Here is a 19,985-nt window from a genome sequence, read left to right as displayed (position 1 = left end):
GACAGTAAAAAAAAAAAAAAAAAAAAAACTTGAAGAAAAGGGAAGAGAGATGGATTTGAAGAGATAAATATGACAGATTTGGGGTTGTAATGTGACATGTCATTGGAGGGTGGGAAGGGGGCTTAGGGTTTCAGAGGGATGCTATAGCTATACATATTTAGGTAGAGAGAGAGAGAGTAGGACAGATGTTAAATATGAAAGATCTTCAAAAATTTATTCATCTTAGAGAGAGAAAGAGAGTTGCAGAGGGTCACAGCTAGATGTCCTTCTCTGTTCAGTACCCATCATCCGGTGATTTTCTTCACCACACCCTTTCTCTTTTTTGTTCCTCCCCCTTTTTTTATATATTAACTTCTCTTCTCCCTTTTGGAATTTTCTTCCTCTATAATCTCTTCTCCACGTGACCCCAATTAAATATTGTTACCATATCCGTTTCCAAGTATAAGTCTCCTATCTTTATTTGTTTCTTAGCTTATATTATCATTTTTGGACTTTACATTTAAGGGCTTTCATATGAAATATTTCGTTTATTTCTACGAGCAGCTTGTATTTATATGTTTCGTAACTTTACTAACATTTTAGTTGCACATTAGCTTGAATTAGAGATTAGTACAAAGTTTGCGACACTGAAAAGGTTTTTCTATATTATAAATTGAGTCAAATTGTTAGACGTAAAGAATGACAATAAGATTAAAACAGGGAATGAGCGAGCTTGGAATTGTGTCTTTTTGTGACTTACAAATTGAACATCACATCGCTGTGGTCACACTGACAATCCACCGCACTCCTCCTTCTTTTTCTTATAATATTACATGAAAAGTTTTAATTTTTTTTTTTCATTTGATACTGTGAATCTGAAAACATAAAATAAAACTATACCATAGTTCATGAATACACTATTTTGTGACTTGGTTGGCTATTTGGCAGGACCCACTCCTTGGTTTCAGTATAACTATTCATATCATCAACTGCTCACGACCCTACAACACCCAGTGTCCTTCATTTCTACGCGCGATGAAACGAACATTGTTTAGTTGTTAAAACGATAATTAGAACGAACGTTGTTTAACGATCATTGACGTGTAAATAACCTGTGTTCCAAAACCATTAAAATGGTTGTTTAGTTGTTGAAAGAGAAGGGGACAAGGATTGTTCTGAATTCTTGAATGGGCAGCTCTTTTGCATTTGGAGTTATGTCAAATGCTTTGGAATATGCATGGAAATTGTGTTCTGATTTCTGGGCCCAACAAAAACAGTCTTGTTTTTGTATGGATATTCAGAGAAAGGGCAGTGAATAGAGAAAGTTTTAAAACAAGAGCATGTTCCTTGAAGTGGGAATCTATATTATATACAAATATTTGATAAGAATTATACTCAATCCATTCATCTAGTCTAAGCTGAAATATATTTTTTTTTTTAAAATGGGCCAAGAAATTGAGTGTGAAGTTTGAAAAATCATCAAAAGCAGACAAAGAAGCAAAAGAAAAAGGAAGCAAAGAAGAGGGAGCACCCACCAACTATTGTCACATTTGTTTCTCCCTCAAAAGGTTAATGAAAATGAAAGGGAATGGCGAGAAAGCGAGAGAGAAATGGCATTGGTCAAAACCCTTTGCCCAAACACCGTTACATTACCCATTCGTTTTAGACTCGCAACTCATGATATCTTACTTTACACAATTGCCCCAAATCATGTCCATGCATATCTTATTTGCATGCAATAAAACATTCCCACTCACAAACAACCTTAAAGATGGTTGGTGGACACCAGAGAAACACAATGAACAAAAGAAATAAAGGAATCAGAGAAAGAAAGAAAGAAAGAAAAGGTGAAGAAAAAAATGAGTAAAAAAATTTATTACCTTGTCCTTATCATTGGGAGCAATAAAGCAGACAGCAAAGTAAAAGAGAATTTGAGTGAAAGACTAGGGAAATCCTAAGCTTAATGATCCCATATTTTTTTACCCCCATGAATCATACAAATACGAATACTATTAGTAAGAAATTTGTTTATCCAACTTAGAACCTGGAACAACAGCTTTTGGAATTCCCATTTGATTTCTGAATATTCCATTCAAACTAAATTCATAGGCTTTTGTGAAGAAAAAAAAAAAGAAGAAGAAAAAGAGTGAAAAGTGGTGGTATATACAGGAATCAATTATTGGGGTTGTATTTCGAAGCAAGTGGTGTGCGCTTTTCAGTATCCACTTCCCCTTCTTCCTTCTTGCTTGCTTTTGGGTATCATCTTATTTCTACTTCTTTACAAATTAAACCTCTACATATCAATGCCTTTATTGTTATTACAAATTTGAGATGCTGCCATGTCGGAAAATGACGTCTTCTTTCTCTCCACAATCACTCTGTTCTTTCCTGGAATTGAAAACAGAATAATTGTACGGGACAATGAAATGTGAGGGAGAAAGTAAGACAATTATTTAACTTTTTATACAATTATATTATTTCACCAATGCCTCGTCACTTTCGTGTGAGATTTAAAATCGTGAGATTGACAACGATGCATAACAAGCTAAAATGGACGGACTTGGGTGTTATAAGTGCTATTAGAGGCAGACACTTACGACGATACTTAATGGGCCAAAGCTGATAACGTCACCTAATAATGAGCTTAAGCTATTACAAGTGGTATTAGAGTAAGACACCGCCTACGGCGATATGCAACGGGGAAAAGCTGACAATATTATATTAGCGGTAGACATGGGTTGTTACAAGTGGCATGATTAAAGCTGACAATATCTTAAACAGTGGGCTTGGGTTGTTATAAGTAATATTAGAGCAAGACACCTACGATGATACGTAACGAGCCAAAGTGGACAAAATCTACCAACAATGGGTATTCATAGGCTTTTTGAAAGTGTTTGTTAGGTATTAGTTCATTCATGTACCATTGGTTTACCCGACAACTACCAACCGAAGGCCCAACACCATCTTTTTTGTGATTCTAGTCGACAAAGCATACAATCTAACACCTCGTGAGGTGGACAAATGAAGTGTATAAGCAGCCAAGTTAGATACAACACATTTGAGCTCTACATTATCCAATACCTATATATATATTAGAGTGTTGGGGCACAATGCCACACCCAATCAAATCACTAGATACTGACACGTGAAAGTGATTGAAACCGACAAATTAAATCAAAACTAATTAAATGGATGGAGTGGACTGGGTTGAATTATTTTCTTTGATTCTATTTGGGCGTTGTTAAAAAAGTTGGACTCATAGTTGTATAATTGTGTGGGGAGCAGCAGTAAGAAAGTGGAATTAAATAATACAAAAAAAAAAAATGCAGATTAAATAAGTAGGACGAAAATGGTTGGTGCAGTAGTTGAAGAAATTGTCAAAAAGGCAATAGACGAGAAGGTTACGTCTTTGTCCATGTTGGCTACTATTTAGTCCATGTGTTTTCCTCCAAATACAAACCAATTATAATCCAGTTTCCAGGTGCTTGCTTCCATTTAGATGGTGACACCATCTTAGCAACCAACGATGGGTGATGGGTGATGGGTGATGGGCGATGGTCGATGGGGCTGCGACCCTCTTTACAGCCACAGGGAGGCAGTAAGAAAAATGGGCTTACCATTTTGGCATTTCTGAATTAAATTGAAATTTGAAGCAAAAAACAAGAAATAAGGTTGGAGTGGGTGGTACTATACAAAGAGACCCAATGGGGGTGTGCCCAGATTTCTCCTGCCCTTCAAATCTATCCAAAATGTACCCTGAGTTTGTGTGTTTTGTTGCTGTCACTCTTCCACTCTCTCTTAAACCCTAATTAGAATCATAATCACTATGATTAAGAAACTAAACTGAGAATGGAGGAGAGATTAAAAGAGAAGGAAAATGGGAGGTGGGGTTGAAAGGAAAAGTAAAAGATACACAGATCCCTATGGAGTGCAGGGATGCTACCCAACAACATTGCTCATCTGCCTCTTCTCTTTGTTGAGTTTAAAGAGACCAACTGGGTTCCCTCTTCTCCTCTATTGCTCGCCCAACTGGACTCTTCCTTCCAACCATTCTTGGGGTTATTCCTTTTTTCCTTCTTCTTCTTCTTCTTCTTCTTCACTCTCCTTTTCCTCTCTTACCCGTACCGTAGTTACTCATTTTTATTGGAAGAGGTGCAAAGTTTTTAAAACCCCAGGAGAGAACTAAAAGTAGTTCGTATCATCATTAGTTCTGTGTTTTTGTTATTTTGTAAACCATAAATTTTTTAAAAACAATTCTCCCCCTTTGTCCCCAATGATTGATTTCGGTTCTTGCAGCTAGAGAAGGAAAGAAAGAAGAGCAGAAGAGAAGATGAAGTCGATGAACGAGAATGAGAATAATAATAATAATAATAATAATAACAACAACAGCAGCAGTTGGTTGGGATTCTCTCTTTCTCCCCACATGAAAATGGAGGTTACTGCCTCTGATCATCCCTACAATCATCACCATTCTCACTCTGCTACCAATGCCTTCTACTTGTCTCCTCATTACAACAATAACACTGAAATCTTTTATGGGATTGCTGAAAATGCTTCTCTTCATCACTCTGCTGCTGCTTCCCTCTCTGTAATGCCGCTCAAATCCGATGGTTCACTCTGTATTATGGAAGCCCTTTCAAGATCACAAACCGAAGGTTCTTTTCTTTTCTTTTGTTCTTTCCTCTGTTTTGTTATTTAGTGTTCCGGGGGCGTTCTGAAATTTGTTGGGTTTTGTTTTGGAAGGGATGGTTCCGAGTTCTTCGCCGAAGCTAGAGGATTTTCTGGGCGGTGCAACAATGGGGGGTCGAGGTTATTTCAATCAAAATGCTGAATCCGAACCCGACAGGGAACATTCGTTGGACCTTCTTCATAGACCCATTAGAGAAAATCAACAGCAGCAGATTTTGATGCAAAATACCCATCAATACTACTCAGGGCTGGTTCCGTCTTCCATTGGAATTGGAGGTTGCGATCCTCAAATTCTACCCGCTGACGACGACGAAATCCCTTGCCTTAGAAACTGGGTCTCTCGTTCCCACTATGCCGGCGCCCATAATAATCTGGACCAACAAATTACTGGAGGCGGCGGAGGCGCTCTCGTACATGACGGCGGCAGTGGCGGTAACTCTGTCTCCATTGGTGGAATGAGCTGTGGGGAATTGCAGTCGTTGAGCTTGTCGATGAGCCCAGGTTCTCAATCGAGCTCATTCACGGCTTCTGGCCAGATCTCCCTTACTGGAGGCGACGGCGCCGTCGTAGAAACTAAAAAACGAGGCCCTGGAAAACTCTGCCAGAAGCAGCCCGTTCACCGCAAGTCCATCGATACTTTTGGCCAAAGAACCTCCCAATATCGTGGCGTCACAAGGTTCCATTACCTCATTATTCATCTTTTAAATCCCATTCTAATACAATACAACTTTTTTCAAGCTTTGTTCCTTTTGGTTTGGAAATACCTCAGACACAGGTGGACTGGGAGATATGAAGCTCATCTCTGGGATAATAGTTGCAAGAAAGAAGGGCAAACAAGGAAAGGAAGACAAGGTGTTTGTACCAAGAAAAACAAAAAACCCCATTTTTTTAATTTCAAGTTTTCATGTTCTTTTCTCATAAGCTTCCATTTTGGATTGACCATTTTACATTCTTTCTTGTCGTGGTCTGTTCTTGACGGGAATGCCATTTCACATTTCACCATTACAGTTTATCTTGGTAAGTTTTGGTTTCCTTCAAGCTTATGGCCAACAAAATATAATGCTTCATTTCAGTTGTGTTGTTTGAAATATTAGCTAAACTTTATGTTTATTACTCAAAATTTGAAGGGGGATATGATATGGAAGAAAAAGCTGCAAGAGCTTACGATCTTGCTGCCCTCAAGTACTGGGGACCCTCCACGCATATTAACTTTCCTGTATGCTTCAAATCTCTAAAAGCAAAAAAAAAAAAGAACCCTCATCATTTCTCATCTCAGCGATTCAAAAGCTTAAATCTTTATTACATTTAATTATGTTTTTTTGGCAGTTGGAGAATTATCAGACTGAACTGGAAGAAATGAAGAATATGAGCCGCCAGGAATATGTTGCCCACTTGAGAAGGTAAAAAAAATTTGAAGTTTGGTTTTTAATTAAAAATTTCCCATTTGCCTTCATCATCATCATCAGCTCATCATCCCTTTTACCTTTTCATTTCCTCTCTGTTTCAGATTTTGTTCGTAATCGTATATTCCATTGGTATTCTTTGTTTTTTTGCAGGAAAAGCAGTGGCTTTTCGAGGGGCGCTTCAGTTTTCCGTGGAGTCACAAGGTTCTTTTATTCTGTCCATAATGGTTACACTAATCTTTATTATTTGTTGCTAAGTGTAATTAATTATTTGTTTAACAGGCATCACCAACATGGAAGATGGCAGGCGAGGATTGGGAGAGTTGCTGGAAACAAAGATCTTTACCTTGGGACATTTAGTGAGTTTGTTTTTTAGCTATGAATTACTTTATGAGTGATTAAATGTTTGGATAAGAATTAATGTGTTGTGTCGGAACAGAAGGTCTCTAAATTCCAAAATATTTGGTTTGAAAATGTGGTGTGTGTCATTAATTGAGAAATATTGTCAGGCACGCAAGAGGAAGCGGCTGAGGCTTACGACATTGCAGCAATCAAATTCCGCGGTGTAAATGCTGTCACCAACTTTGACATTTCGAGATATGACGTCGAGAGAATCATGGCCAGCAATACCCTACTGGCTGGCGAGCTTGCCAGAAGGAACAAGGAGGTGGTCGTCGACCCAAGGACTGATGCTGCTGCTGCTGCCGTTGCCTACGATTCCTCTGTTGCATCTAACAATAATGGCGGGATTGAAATGAATCCAGACGGAAATGGTACGGATTGGAAGATGGCATTGTATCAGAATCCTTCTCATCAACAACACCAACAGGGAGCTGCTACTTGTGTTGCTGAATCACTAGATCACCATCATAATAAGTCGATGGCCTCGTCGGGAGACTATCCGAATGCTTCGTTTTCGATGGCATTGCAGAACTTGATCGGTATCGAAGCGTTGAACACTACTAACAGTCATGGAATTGAAGATGATTTGAACAAACAAGTAACGCATTTTTCAAATTCGTCGTCGCTGGTGACGAGTTTGAGTAGCTCGAGAGAAGGTAGCCCTGACAAGGCGAATGCGTCAATGGCGTCGAAGCTAATTGGTGCAACAAGCGGGGTGGGGTCTTGGTACCCAACCCCACAGCAGCTGAGGCCAACAGCCATTTCCATGGCACATTTGCCTGTTTTTGCAGCTTGGAATGACACTTGATTAAAAAAAAGAACACAACCCGTTGTCTTTCCTTGATTACTTGGGCATTTAGTTTTTGAAAATTTTTGTTTGCATGAAGGCGAATGAAAAGAAAGAAAGCAAGAAAAAAAAAATGATGATGTCTGGGAGACAAGGGAAAAAGAAGATAGAATTTTGATTACAATCCCTTTTTCTTTATTTCCAAGGAGTGAGTGAGTGAGTGAGTGGGAGTAAAGAATGAAGCATCGTGGGGTCCGACTTGTGCGTCTGTAATCCATCTGTCTTCAAATTAAACCCTTTTGGGGCTCTCCTCTTATTGGCATTTCAAATGCAAAAGATGGGGGAGAAGTAATGATTAAATTCTCAATCGACTTGTGCGTCTGTAATCCATCTGTCTTCAAATTAAACCCTTTTGGGGCTCTCCTCTTATTGGCATTTCAAATGCAAAAGATGGGGGAGAAGTAATGATTAAATTCTCAATGATTTGATGTTAGTGAAATTTAAAGTGGATGATTAAAATACTTTGCCTTTGCCTTTGACCCCAATGTGCACCTCAATCTTGCACTTCCTCATAATTGCTATCCTCTCCTTTATTACAATTCGCTTTCCCGAAAGGCAACAGAGGTTGCTACCCACTCTCATCTCTCCCACTTCTTCTTCGTTGTTTTGGCCCCAATCCCATGTAACCCCCTCATCTCTACCATTCCCAGTCTGCGATTCATTCATCTCTTACGACTCCGACTTCTAATGACCCCAACAATCCCCTGCATTCCTGATGACAGTGACTCTTCGCTTCTAACGGTGAATAATATTGCTACAAATCAACACGGGTCATTTCAAAATATTTTGTCTTCACTCAAATGAATCCTAAAAAAAACTTTCAAGAAGTCTTCGACCTAGAATTGCTTAAGGAAAAACATGCTCAACCTCAAAGTTCTTATAATAGATATACAAAAAAGAAAGGTGCAAATCTCTTTTACTCGAGTATCATACTCGCATATCCCTTTCGGTAAAAGTTATTCCATGTTCAGGTGTGAACGAGCTTCTTTTATAATTATTATTATTTGTTTCTTCGATGAAATGATTTTTTTTTTTAATATCAAAATTGAGATAATAATAGAAATAGAGGAAGGAATTGAAATTATTGCTATCATAATTATTAAAATGCAATGTATACACGTGTAAGATGGAGTTGAAATTATTGGTAAAAAATGATTGGTGGGCAACAAAATGTTGGCGCAAATCCAGGAAAATTGGCAAGTTGAAACAAAATTTTTGGTGGCTTTGGTCTAATACAAATAAAGGAGACGATGGTACCCAAAATTCAACCCCTACGTTAACACTGACATAGCCTTCTTATATTTTAGCTGCTAAACCAACAAACTATCTTGCTCATTTTTGGGACATCTTCAAATTATTCTTACCTTAATATTAAATTTGTAAATAATATATTCTAAATTATTTGGCTATTATTTGTTTACCTTAAGTTAACTTATATATAATTTTGAATGTCTTTTCAATGAACCCTTAGAACAGAAAACAAAAAATAAATATTGATGAAAGAGAGGGCTTGAGACTTTCCTAATTTCTTTCTCTTCTTTTGTTTGTTTGGATTTTATGTCAAGATTCACTTTGTTGACATGCTTTGCCAAATTCAAAAAAACTCCAAATACAAAAAGGAGTTCTACAATTTTCATCCGCCAAAAAAAGAAAAAGAAAAAGGAAAAGGAAAAGGAAAAGGAAGGCATGGATTTGATCTCTACAGAAAATATAAATTAAAGGAACAAAAAAAAAAAAAAAAAAAAGAAAGTTGGGGTGGAAATGAGTTCGATTAGTCAAAAAGATTAGCAAATAGTGGAACCTCATTATCTTAATTTTTTTTAAAACACTTAATTAGTCAAACACGACATGCATACTTAATTAGCACAAACCCACGATGATGTTGTTGACAGCTGCTTCCGATTGTTATTCATAACCCAAAAAGATCATAATCATATCATTATTAACACTCTTAACAAAACTCTAAAATACCTGATTGATTGGGCTTGGTTGCGCACGACCTGGATTGCTCTAATTTCCCACTCATTATTCATAGGAATTCATTCCTCGTTTTAAATTATTATTTTATGAAATTTGGTTGATGAAGCATGGAGACTATGAACAATGAAGATAAATCGACAGCATTTTAGGTACGGAGTGATATAGAGATGGATGGATGAGAGGAATTTTCTTGAAAGTTGATCAATATGAGACGTCAAAATCAACTGGGTAGCTAGGGAATTTTATTTTTATTTTTCCTAAATCAAATAGAAAACCTATATATATACATCAGTTCCAGTTTGATCCGAGTCTTACATTGTTTAGATAAGAAAACAATCACGAACATATTGTTGTACATTAATGTTACAACTAAAATGCACTTACACCAATTCTTGTAGTGAAAGCAGAAGTAAAACAGAGATTAAACAATGAGACACATGGTTTGGAAGCAAGAAATTATTCTACATATACGGGTGGAAGTCAAAAGTATATCTCTCACACTCTCACGCTACAAACTCACTTACAAAGTTTCTTTCAATTAACTGTAATCAAATACATAATGACAATGACTTCATGTTAGACAAATTGTTAGACGGTATAATAATATTAATTTTCATTCTAGAATAAAAGCAACACGAATGCTCATACATAAATAAATAAAAATGATTCATGTATCATTACAAGATATGAATCTAATAAATTCACGAATCAAAATGGAGAATGTACGAGTAATATTTATAAATAAAATATTCATGACAATTCTCAACCCCCATACAATTGAAAGATAACAGGTTTATGGATGTGAAATTGGTTGAATAAAATGGTAAAAAGAAAGTTACAAGAATTTATATTTTATGTAGAGGGAAGGGAAAGAAGGCATTAATGAAAAATGTCGTGACATGGGAGGTGAAGTTGAGAAGAAAGACGAGGGGAGATACAAAGTTTAGTGTTGGTGTACGACATTTATTGATTCAGAGGCAGCACCCACCCAGCTCCAGCAGCTGTCCAAATACAAAACTGCAACGCCAAGGACATCTGGAAAAATGCATCGTTTTTCTCTCTACTTTTGTGCTCATTCATACACCTCTATTATTTTTAATATCTAATCAATAAATCATGTGGTATGTTTCCATTGGGATTTCTTGTTTCTTCCCAGGGGACGAGACATGGGTTTGTCCTAACACACTCACTATGTTTCCAATTTAAAGGACTCATTCCTGTCTCATTATTTTTAGTAAATTGGACCAATACCAACACTGTACAACAACCCTTTGTCTTTTGGTGCTAACCTTCATGGGATTGTTTTCTTTTTCTCTTTACGTCAAAAGCACGCGTATTTGAATGGAGATTCAAACTCTTCAATTATTTAGTGTATAATGTTTTAATCAATTTAGTTACTTACGTTAATTGTAATTATAGTTCGTACTATATATATATATACACACATTATTTTGCAGAATGGCTGTCTCTGTCTCTGTCTCTGTCTGTGGGGGTCCAAAAAGGAGTGAAATGAATTGAACAGAGTGAGTAGGTGATTGTGTTTTGGTTTCTATATACTCATTCATGCTTGATCCATGCATTACATTTGTCTGTCTCTTTGTCTCATTCAGATTGTAATTAATGTTCCCTATTTATTATCATTATTGTTTATAACTTGGGATAGAAAAACAATTTAGGGGACAGTTCAAATGAAAATAGAGGCAGAATGTAAGTAAAAAAAAAAAAAAAGGAAAAGAAAAAAGTGGTGGGAGAAGGTGACAAGACAAAGGGTGTAGAGTAGAGAGGAGTAGAGAGTAGAGGGAAATGTCTACATCGCGTATCCAAGGTAGAATCTTTGCGCCTTCTTTTGCCTAAATCCTACACAGGCTACGGCGCCTCGTGATCCCTCCAGCTGTTACTTGGCCCACTCCTCTTCTTCCCCCTCGCCGCTCTTATTTTATTATCTGTCAACTCAAATATGTCCACATGCCTGCCCCTCTCCTGCGCTCCCCTGCTCTGCCCTCCCCATTACTCCATCGCCCCTCCTCCTCCTATCTGCTGCACCTTCTTTCCCACTCTCAATCACTCCCACATCTCATCTTGGTACACCACTTCGGCCCATGTGCCAACTTGGGCAATTCATGAGCCCGAGTAGCTGTTCTATTTGGGCTTAATCACTCACATATAGATTGTCCATCTGTCGTTTGTTAGTTTGCTGGGCCGACACTACTAGGCTTTAGTCATCACAAGTTAGCTTCTTAAATTTCAATAAAGCCTATTAAATTCCTACTACCATCCAAAGTCTATATTTGATGGCCTTCACCTCCTTCAATTATTCAATCAAATTAACTCTTAATAAGTGTTAGATGTGATTAAGGAAATCTCCATGTATATAATAAAGGAAAGATTTTTGCATTTTTTAAATTATAGAAAATAGAGATAAGATTTTTAGTGGTGGTAGATTTTGTATCGTCTCTCTAATATACGTCCATTTATTTCAGTCATGGAGGATCCCAGACAAAGACAAATGTACATTAATTGAAAATGAACAAATTTTTAATAATATGCAATATATATAAATATATAGTATTAATATAAATAATTTCTCCACACCATAGTAGTTAGCTACGACGTGGTGCATATTTCTCCGCACAAAATATCCATTCTCGTCTAGTGACTTTATTTTATTTTATTGTCTTATATCAATAGAAATAATATTATTTATTTATGAATCGATGATATTTTTTATATTAACAAAGAGACTCGTCCTACATCATAGTTTTTCTTTTGATGTTGTTGTCATCATTTTAACTTTGATGGCCCAAAATGAGGGGAAGATTCAAAATTCCCTCCCTTCACGCAATGGACGAGTTTCGATTCTGACCAAAACCTATGCATACTTCTTTTTCTTTTTTTTTTAATGACAGCTAATATAATTTCAAATTATTTTTCGACCACACAATAAATTAATAAAATCCCACCAATCAGCCCATCGCTCTGCTATGGGGTCCTATAGACAGTAGACAAGTCAAATTCCCTTTTGAAAGAAGAAAACAATATATATATCGGCATTAATTTATATGTTACTCTCCCATAGTTTTTTTTTTTTTTTTTAAATCTTTTTTATCTCTCGAATATATATTTGATTATAAGATATCTCTAGCGAAATACAAAATTGAAAATTTGTAATTTAAAGAGTTTTTAGATTTCGAAGATTTAATTTTAATATATTAAAAATTTGTAATTATATTATTTTAAAACGATCGAAGTTTATTAACAAAAAAAAAAAAAAAGTCAACATATCCTCAAATTATTAGTTTATTAACATATTTCAACACTAAGAGCATGCCACATAGCTCTTTCACGGTAAAAAAAAAACAATATTTTTTTGATGGACAGATTGAATATTGTTAATATGTACGTGAAATTCTACGTGCCAAAAAATATTATTCGAATAACACAAAAATGTGTGCCTAAATATTTTAATAAAATAATAATTTCATGTTAGTATAGTTGTTTTAAAAACAAAATGAAATAATTAAAGCAATATATTATCAGTCAAATGTTACATATTCAAGCTTGTATTACAAAATGATTATCGAAATATGAATGGGAAATTGGGTCGTGAAGAAAGTATGAAACAGAGAGAAGCTCTTGCGATGGGAACTCGTTCAACATTTTTCACGTGGAATGGATCTCAACGCACGTGATGCACGAGGGAATGGAATTTGCGTTCCACTTATGTGATGAGAATTAAAATAATAATAATAATAATAGTAATAAAAAGGATTCCATGCTCGCTTGTTTGTTCATTTTTAAGAATTAGTATATGTTATTACATTTAATAAACCATTGGTTAGTGAAGCTCGTGCATTTGTCAGTGCATTAAGCTAAAGTACATCAACTAAAACTCTTTTTTAATTAAAATTTTGTAATTATAACTAATCTTTCAACCCGGCAACAAAAAAATATATATTTTTTCAGCACGGGTCGTTGTGACTATACTTTTGAGACTTACAAAAATAAAGACATAATTATAATATTATGTTAGAAACATCGAACCTCTACATTAATATGATTGTCTACTTTGAGCATAAGTCCTCGTTGATTTACTTTTGATTTATCCAAAATATCCCATACCAATGAATATATTATTTTTCACTTATATATCAATAATCTTCGTTTTAATTAGCCAATGTGGAACTCAAACAAATTTCAATAGACTTACAAGCCAGTATCATAAAGCCCGTGCCCACTTCCAAACATCAACTTCAAGTCTTTAAAATTTCGGTGTTTTAATATCAAAATATGTAAATTAAACATCAATATTTAGGTATGTTCATATAGCTCGACATAAAAGTTGTGCATACGCATAAAATGATTATATTAATTTCTCGAGATAATATTGATTAAATACATACATTATTTTTATAAAAATTGAAAATGAATATTAGAATATTATAAAATAAACTTATGATTCACGTTTTTTTTCCTTTCTTTCTTGGATTGGAAAAGAGGTTGATCTTCCAATTATTTTTAAAAAACTATTATATATTTATTACATCACATCAAACATTATTTGACTTCAAATCTGATTTTAATAAGAGTGCATATTCAACTTTGAGTACATCGAAAAATTACATTATTATTTAAATATATCATCAAATAAATTATTTGTATGTATTGCGATGCGTAGTAATTTAAATACACTTAGAAGTATACAAACGGTGGAATATTATTAGACATTTCATATAATTTCATTACAAATTCAGATAATTATTATCATCTTGTGAAGAACAAAATTTTGTAACATACGTATGGCACAACATTATAATATTGTTCCAAAATGAAAGTTATGGCATTGGTGGGTGATCACGGTCCCCCATCTTTTGGCGTAATATTATATTATTTTCTTATGAAATCCAAGGGCTGAGGACCACCAATTATGTTACATTAATTTTGTGAAATCTTCTTATTATCCCCTTACAAAGTACACGTAAAAAGAATGATTAGGAAAATGTAAAAATTATTATTTGAAGTATAATCCAAATAATTTGCTTTAAAATATTTATGAAATGAAAGAAATAACATTGTGATTTTTTTTATAAATTTTTAAAAGAATTAAGAAGTTAGAAATGCATTAGCATAGAATGTAAATTAGTTGGGAGTTGGGAGATAATTGAGAGTAATTTAGGAGAGATGCGGATGTTAAGCGGCGCAAGTTAGTATTAGGCGCCACATTTGAGCTGTAACTAATTATATCCCATGCGACTGTTCATTCAAGGAGACGGGACGGCACCAATGTATAATGTGGCTTCCTTTTCACCACACACATTCTATAAAATCATCCCCTCTTCCTCAATTTTCACTCCCCTTAACCGAATCTTCTAGACTGACCAATAATCTTTCGTCGTCGTCGTCGCCGCTGCGGTGATCTCCGTGTGGTTGCTGGGGTTTTGCATTCTCTGGAACGAGGAAACAATGGTTGATTACTGCGCCTTTGGCTGGATCTTGGCCGCCGTCCTCGGCCTTGCCATTGCACTCTCTTTCTTCGTCTCTCCTAGGAGGAATCGTCGAGGAGGAGCCGATTCCACGCCGAGGAGCGAGGGTGTCAGAAGCTCTTCAACCACCAACGGAGAATGCAGATCCGTCGACTGCGACGCCGACGTTATCATCGTCGGAGCAGGTGTTGCCGGTTCCGCTCTTGCTCACACTCTCGGCAAGGTACATCGGTTTTATTGCTTTCTTTGGAATTTTGAATCTGTTCTGTACTTCTGTTCGCTCTCTCTCTCTCTGCATTTTTCTCCGTCCTGTTCGCGCCAGCACGCATCTAATTACTCCTTCTGGCTCTTATTATTAATGAAAACTTGGGGTATTTGCGTGCTGTTTATATTTGATGCATAGAAACCCTCAGAATGAAAGAATCCATCGCAGAGTTATGGATTATGGATGAGAGGAAGAAAAATGGAAAGAAGAAAGATATTACTTCGGGATGTCAATTGCTTGTCCATGTAACCAATCAAATGACTGGATGATCGTTTTTCTGTCGTTTTCCCCCTTCTAATTTGTTATTGGATGAAAGTTTTATGTCGCCACCAGATGATTTTTATATGGATAAATGGAGTGCTTCAATTTCGTTGTAAAATGGTTTTGATTATTGCTGACTTAAGTAGAAGGTTCGAATGTATATTTTAAATTTTAACCCATCTATGTAATTGTTGTTCGATCTTCGGTGAATAACTATATGAATTTCCTTTTGGTAAAGAAGTTAATTATTGGGGTTGGATTGTTTATATCCACATCCCTCTTCTTATTGGTTTTATTTATTTATTTATTTTTCCATTTTTGTTGTTCCTCATATTTCACTTTGGAACCAAGCTGATCATATCGAATTTGATAGGATGGTCGTCTAGTTCACGTGATTGAAAGAGACTTGACAGAGCCTGATAGAATCGTCGGTGAATTATTGCAGCCTGGGGGCTACCTCAAATTGATTGAGTTAGGACTGCAAGGTTTGTAATTGGCCTGGGGAAATTTCTTTTACAACTCTATTTTCTTTCGAAGTACAATATTCATCAGTAATTAAGGAAAATACATGTTTGTATTGCAGATTGTGTTGAGGAAATTGATGCACAGAAGGTGTATGGCTATGCCCTTTTCAAGGATGGAAAGAACACTCAACTTTCTTACCCATTGGAAAAATTTCAGTCTGATGTATCTGGAAGAAGCTTCCACAATGGACGCTTCATACAGAGAATGAGGGAGAAGGCTGCTTCCCTTCCCAAGTATGTTCATTTCGTCTTTGTTTTCCGCACCTTGAATTTTTAAGAGTATGAGTTAAATAACCCCCTATAGTGCTGACTGTTGAAGATGTTACGAATGTCCCATGGCCCGATCTTTTAAAGTAATGATTCAAGCCATATTTTATATTTCCTTACTACATAAGTAAATGGATTTAAGACAAATTTCTTTTAAGTTTGGTTTATAGCTGCCCTGCCTAAATCCACCGTTAGCAGTATTATCCTCTTTGCACTTTCTTTTTCGACTTTTTTCTCAAAGTTTTTAGAAGCAGTTGCGAAGGAGAGGTTTCCACGCCCTTGGAAGGAATGCTTCGTTCCTCTTTCCAACCGATGTAGAATCTTACAATCTACTCTTCTAAATGGGCACTACTGACTTTTCGAGAGATCTCCTCCAACTAGTATGAGACGGAACTACTGAACGAAGAGTGAACAAGGCCAGCCTTCGCTCCTCTCCGGTCGAGCTGTTGGGAGCCTAGCGTCCTCACTGGCACACTGCCCCGGTCTAGTTCTGATACCATTTGTAACAGCCCATGCCCCGCTAACGGACATTGTTCTTTTGACTTTCCTAGTTTCCCTTCAAGATTTTTAAAACGCATCTGCTAAGGAGAAGTTTCCACACTATTGTAAGGAATGCTTTGTATGAATCTGGTTACAGAGAGTTCAACAATTGCCATTCATTCACCATTCAAGTCTGTGTTTCTTGTGATTGGATAATGAATAACTACTTGGATTTGACTCGTCAATGTGACTTTTTATTTGCTCTGTTTCCATTTTTTGTAGTGTAAGATTGGAGCAAGGAACAGTTACTTCGTTGCTTGAAGAAAAGGGAACGATCAAAGGTGTGCAGTATAAGTCTAAAAATGGTGAAGAAAAAACAGCGCATGCACCTCTGACCATTGTTTGTGATGGGTGCTTCTCAAATTTGCGCCGCTCTCTTTGCAAGCCTATGGTAAGGAGGCTTCAATTATTCAGTGGTACCTCAAAATAGACGATGATTTTCTCTTTACGATTTCATTTTGCTAACTGCATGAAATTATCGAATACGTTCTTCAAATTCCGAGCCCTTTATCATCTCTATCTTTTGCAGGTTGATGTTCCATCTTGTTTTGTGGGATTGGTTCTGGAGAATTGCCAACTTCCTTTTGCAAATCATGGACATGTTGTTCTCGGAGATCCTTCTCCTATTTTGTTCTATCCCATCAGTAGCACCGAGATCCGTTGTCTGGTTGATGTTCCTGGTCAGAAGGTTCCTTCTATATCAAATGGTGAAATGGAAAAGTATTTGAAGACCATAGTAGCTCCTCAGGTACAATTTTTTCAACAGTCCCATTCATGCCAACTTTCATCTTAACATTTATGTGTTAAATTTAGTGCTTCGAACTAATGAATTATCATTGCTCGTACAGGTTCCTCCGCAAATCCATGATGCCTTTATAGCTGCTATTGACAAGGGTAATATAAGGACAATGCCAAATAGAAGCATGCCTGCTGCTCCCCAACCGACGCCCGGTGCCTTACTAATGGGTGATGCATTCAACATGCGCCACCCCCTCACGGGTGGAGGAATGACAGTTGCTTTGTCTGATATTGTTGTGCTCAGGAACCTTCTCAAGCCACTGAAGGACTTGAATGATGCACCAACTCTCTGCAAGTATCTAGAATCCTTTTACACTCTGCGAAAGGTATAATTTTAGTTTATGTTTGCTTTTTCCTAAAAGCAATTTCACAGAAGGCCATTAGTAAAACTAATTTATTCGTCTCAAACTGCAGCCAGTGGCTTCTACAATCAACACATTGGCAGGGGCATTATACAAGGTCTTCTGTGCATCGCCTGATCAAGCCAGGAAGGAAATGAGACAAGCTTGCTTTGATTATTTGAGCCTTGGAGGAATATTCTCAAATGGACCCGTGTCCTTGCTCTCGGGATTGAATCCTCGCCCATTAAGTCTGGTTCTGCATTTCTTTGCAGTGGCAATATACGGAGTTGGTCGCTTACTGCTTCCATTTCCTTCTCCGAAAGGCATCTGGATTGGAGCAAGATTGGTCTATGTGAGTTATGAACAGACAAAACAGAACAAAACACCTTCCATTCATATTTTCCTTTGAAAACTTTAAGAACTTCGTAGAGGAAAGTTGTTGTAATGAGAAATGAATTGATTTGTTGCAGAGCGCATCAGGAATCATATTTCCGATTATCAAGGCGGAAGGAGTTAGACAGATGTTCTTCCCTGCTACTGTTCCTGCTTATTACAGAAGCCCACCAGTTCTTAAAACCATAGCATGAAGTGATGATGATACACAAAGGAAGGATCGAGCTGGGCATTTGTTTGTATCATACCTAAGGAGGAAGAAGAGGGATCCTCAGGCCGTGTCGGGCATTGCAGGGAAGACAAATCACTTTTTTGTTTGTTAGATTTTCATTTTAATTGTGGATTAATAAACCTGTCTACTTTTGAACAGGAGCCAGGAATATGTAAATGTGTTCTTAATTCCTTCTAGAAACCCCAACATTAATGTATTTTCAAACAGCTTGGGAACTTTCAACAGAGTAATCCCTAAAAAAAAATCAATTTAGTACTCACCATTACCTTGTCATTTATATTATCCTAAACAAATGGGCCAAAGGTTTAGTAGTCCAACATAAGCAGCCCATTAAGGGGAGTAGTGGATCAAATAAAGCCCATTAAAAAATTGGGCCAATTGGTTTCCTAATAAAAAAAAGCAGCCCATTCAGAGGAGCAGAGGCACAAATAAAGCCCATTACAAAGGGGCCCAACTGGTTTCATAGTCCAACATACGCAGCCCATTAAGGGGAGTCGAGGCCCAAATAAAGCCCATTAAAAATGGCCCAAATGGTTTCGTTATCCAACATAAGAAACCCATTAAAGGGAGTAGTGGGTTAACTATAGCCCGTTTTTAAAATGGGCCAATTACATAGGCAGCCCATTAAGGGGAGTAGTGGGTCAAATAAAGCCCATTAAAGAATTGGGCCAATTGGTTTCGTAGTCAGAATAAAAAGCCCATTAAGAGGAGCATAGGCTCAAATAAAGGCCATTAAAAATGGGCCAAACGGTTTCGTAGTCCAACATAAGCAGCCCATTAAAAATGGGCCAAACGGTTTCCTAGTCCAACATAAGCAGCCCATTAAAAATGGGCCGAACGGTTTCCTAGTCCAACATAATCAGCCCATTAAAAATGGGCCAAACGGTTTCCTAGTCCAACATAAAAAGCCCATTAAAAATGGGCCAAAAATTTCACAGTCCAACATAAAAAGCCCATTAAAAATGGGCCAAACGGTTTCGTAGTCCAACATGAGCAGCCCATTAAGGGGAATAGAAGCTCAAATAAAGCCCATTAAAACGGGCCCAAATGGTTTCGTCATCCAACATAAGAAGCCTATTAAAGGGAGTAGTGGGTTAACTATAGCCCATTTTTTAAATGGGCCAATTACATCAGCAGCCCATTAAGGGGAGAAGTGGGTCAAATAAAGCCCATTAAAGAATTGGGCCAATTGGTTTCGTACTCCGAATAAGAAGCCCATTAAGAGAAGCATAGGCTCAAATAAAGCCCATTAAAAAGGGACCCAACTGGTTTCATAGTCCAACATAAGCAGCCCATTAAGGGGAGTAGAGGCTCAAATAAAGCCCATTAAAAATGGAACAAATGGTTTCGTTATCTAACATATAAGAAGCCAATTAAAGGGAGTAGTGGGTTAACTATAGCCCATTTTTAAAAATGGGCCAATTACATAGGCAGCCCATTAAGGGGAGTAGTGGGTCAAATAAAGCCCATTAAAGAATTGGGCCAATTGGTTTCGTAGTCAGATTAAAAAGCCCATTAAAACGGGCTCAAATGGTTTCGTTATCCAGCATAAGAAGCCTATTAAAGGGAGTAGTGGGTTAACTA

The 19,985-nt window shown here is 36.8% G+C and overlaps 2 protein-coding genes across 4 annotated transcripts; both read left to right on the top strand.

Moving 5' to 3' along the window:
* The first annotated feature begins 3,825 nt into the window (after positions 1-3,825).
* On the top strand, positions 3,826-7,627 carry LOC111462882 (AP2-like ethylene-responsive transcription factor ANT). Of its 2 annotated transcripts, none has more exons than XM_023106682.1 (10): positions 3,826-4,037; positions 4,276-4,634; positions 4,723-5,344; positions 5,438-5,520; positions 5,677-5,685; positions 5,796-5,884; positions 5,995-6,068; positions 6,225-6,275; positions 6,354-6,430; positions 6,581-7,627. In XM_023106682.1, the coding sequence occupies exons 2-10, from the start codon at positions 4,310-4,312 to the stop codon at positions 7,279-7,281; spliced, it is 2,031 nt and encodes a 676-aa protein (XP_022962450.1). In that variant the 5' UTR covers positions 3,826-4,037; positions 4,276-4,309; the 3' UTR covers positions 7,282-7,627. The 2 variants fall into 2 exon arrangements, with proteins under 2 accessions (XP_022962450.1, XP_022962449.1); XM_023106681.1 differs by having other exon boundaries at positions 3,826-4,170.
* Positions 7,628-14,576: 6,949 nt separating this feature from the next.
* Positions 14,577-18,660, top strand: LOC111462746 (squalene monooxygenase-like). Of its 2 annotated transcripts, none has more exons than XM_023106468.1 (8): positions 14,577-15,003; positions 15,680-15,791; positions 15,890-16,064; positions 16,860-17,028; positions 17,167-17,385; positions 17,486-17,761; positions 17,850-18,093; positions 18,139-18,379. In XM_023106468.1, exons 1-8 carry the CDS (start codon positions 14,761-14,763, stop codon positions 18,183-18,185), a joined length of 1,485 nt encoding a protein of 494 aa, XP_022962236.1. In that variant the 5' UTR covers positions 14,577-14,760; the 3' UTR covers positions 18,186-18,379. The 2 variants fall into 2 exon arrangements, with proteins under 2 accessions (XP_022962236.1, XP_022962235.1); XM_023106467.1 differs by having other exon boundaries at positions 14,579-15,003; positions 17,850-18,128; positions 18,247-18,660.
* The last annotated feature ends 1,325 nt before the right edge of the window (positions 18,661-19,985 follow it).

Source organism: Cucurbita moschata, unplaced genomic scaffold (assembly GCF_002738365.1).
Source record: "Cucurbita moschata cultivar Rifu unplaced genomic scaffold, Cmos_1.0 Cmo_Scf00027, whole genome shotgun sequence".
Taxonomy (NCBI): Eukaryota; Viridiplantae; Streptophyta; class Magnoliopsida; order Cucurbitales; family Cucurbitaceae; genus Cucurbita; species Cucurbita moschata.
Note: the sequence above shows the minus strand (reverse complement) of the source record. Positions and strands in the feature narration are given on the sequence as shown.

Bases quoted from the DNA above. Each gene is read 5' to 3' on its own strand.
- LOC111462746 (XM_023106467.1), top strand. From the start codon at position 14,761: ATGGTTGATTACTGCGCCTTTGGCTGGATCTTGGCCGCCGTCCTCGGC. The intron at 15,004-15,679 runs GTACATCGGTTT...CGAATTTGATAG, and splicing joins TTGCTCACACTCTCGGCAAG to GATGGTCGTCTAGTTCACGT. The intron at 18,129-18,246 runs GTGAGTTATGAA...GATTTGTTGCAG, and splicing joins TTGGAGCAAGATTGGTCTAT to AGCGCATCAGGAATCATATT.
- LOC111462882 (XM_023106682.1), top strand. From the start codon at position 4,310: ATGAAGTCGATGAACGAGAATGAGAATAATAATAATAATAATAATAAT. The intron at 5,885-5,994 runs GTATGCTTCAAA...TTTTTTTGGCAG, and splicing joins CCACGCATATTAACTTTCCT to TTGGAGAATTATCAGACTGA. The intron at 6,431-6,580 runs GTGAGTTTGTTT...AAATATTGTCAG, and splicing joins TCTTTACCTTGGGACATTTA to GCACGCAAGAGGAAGCGGCT.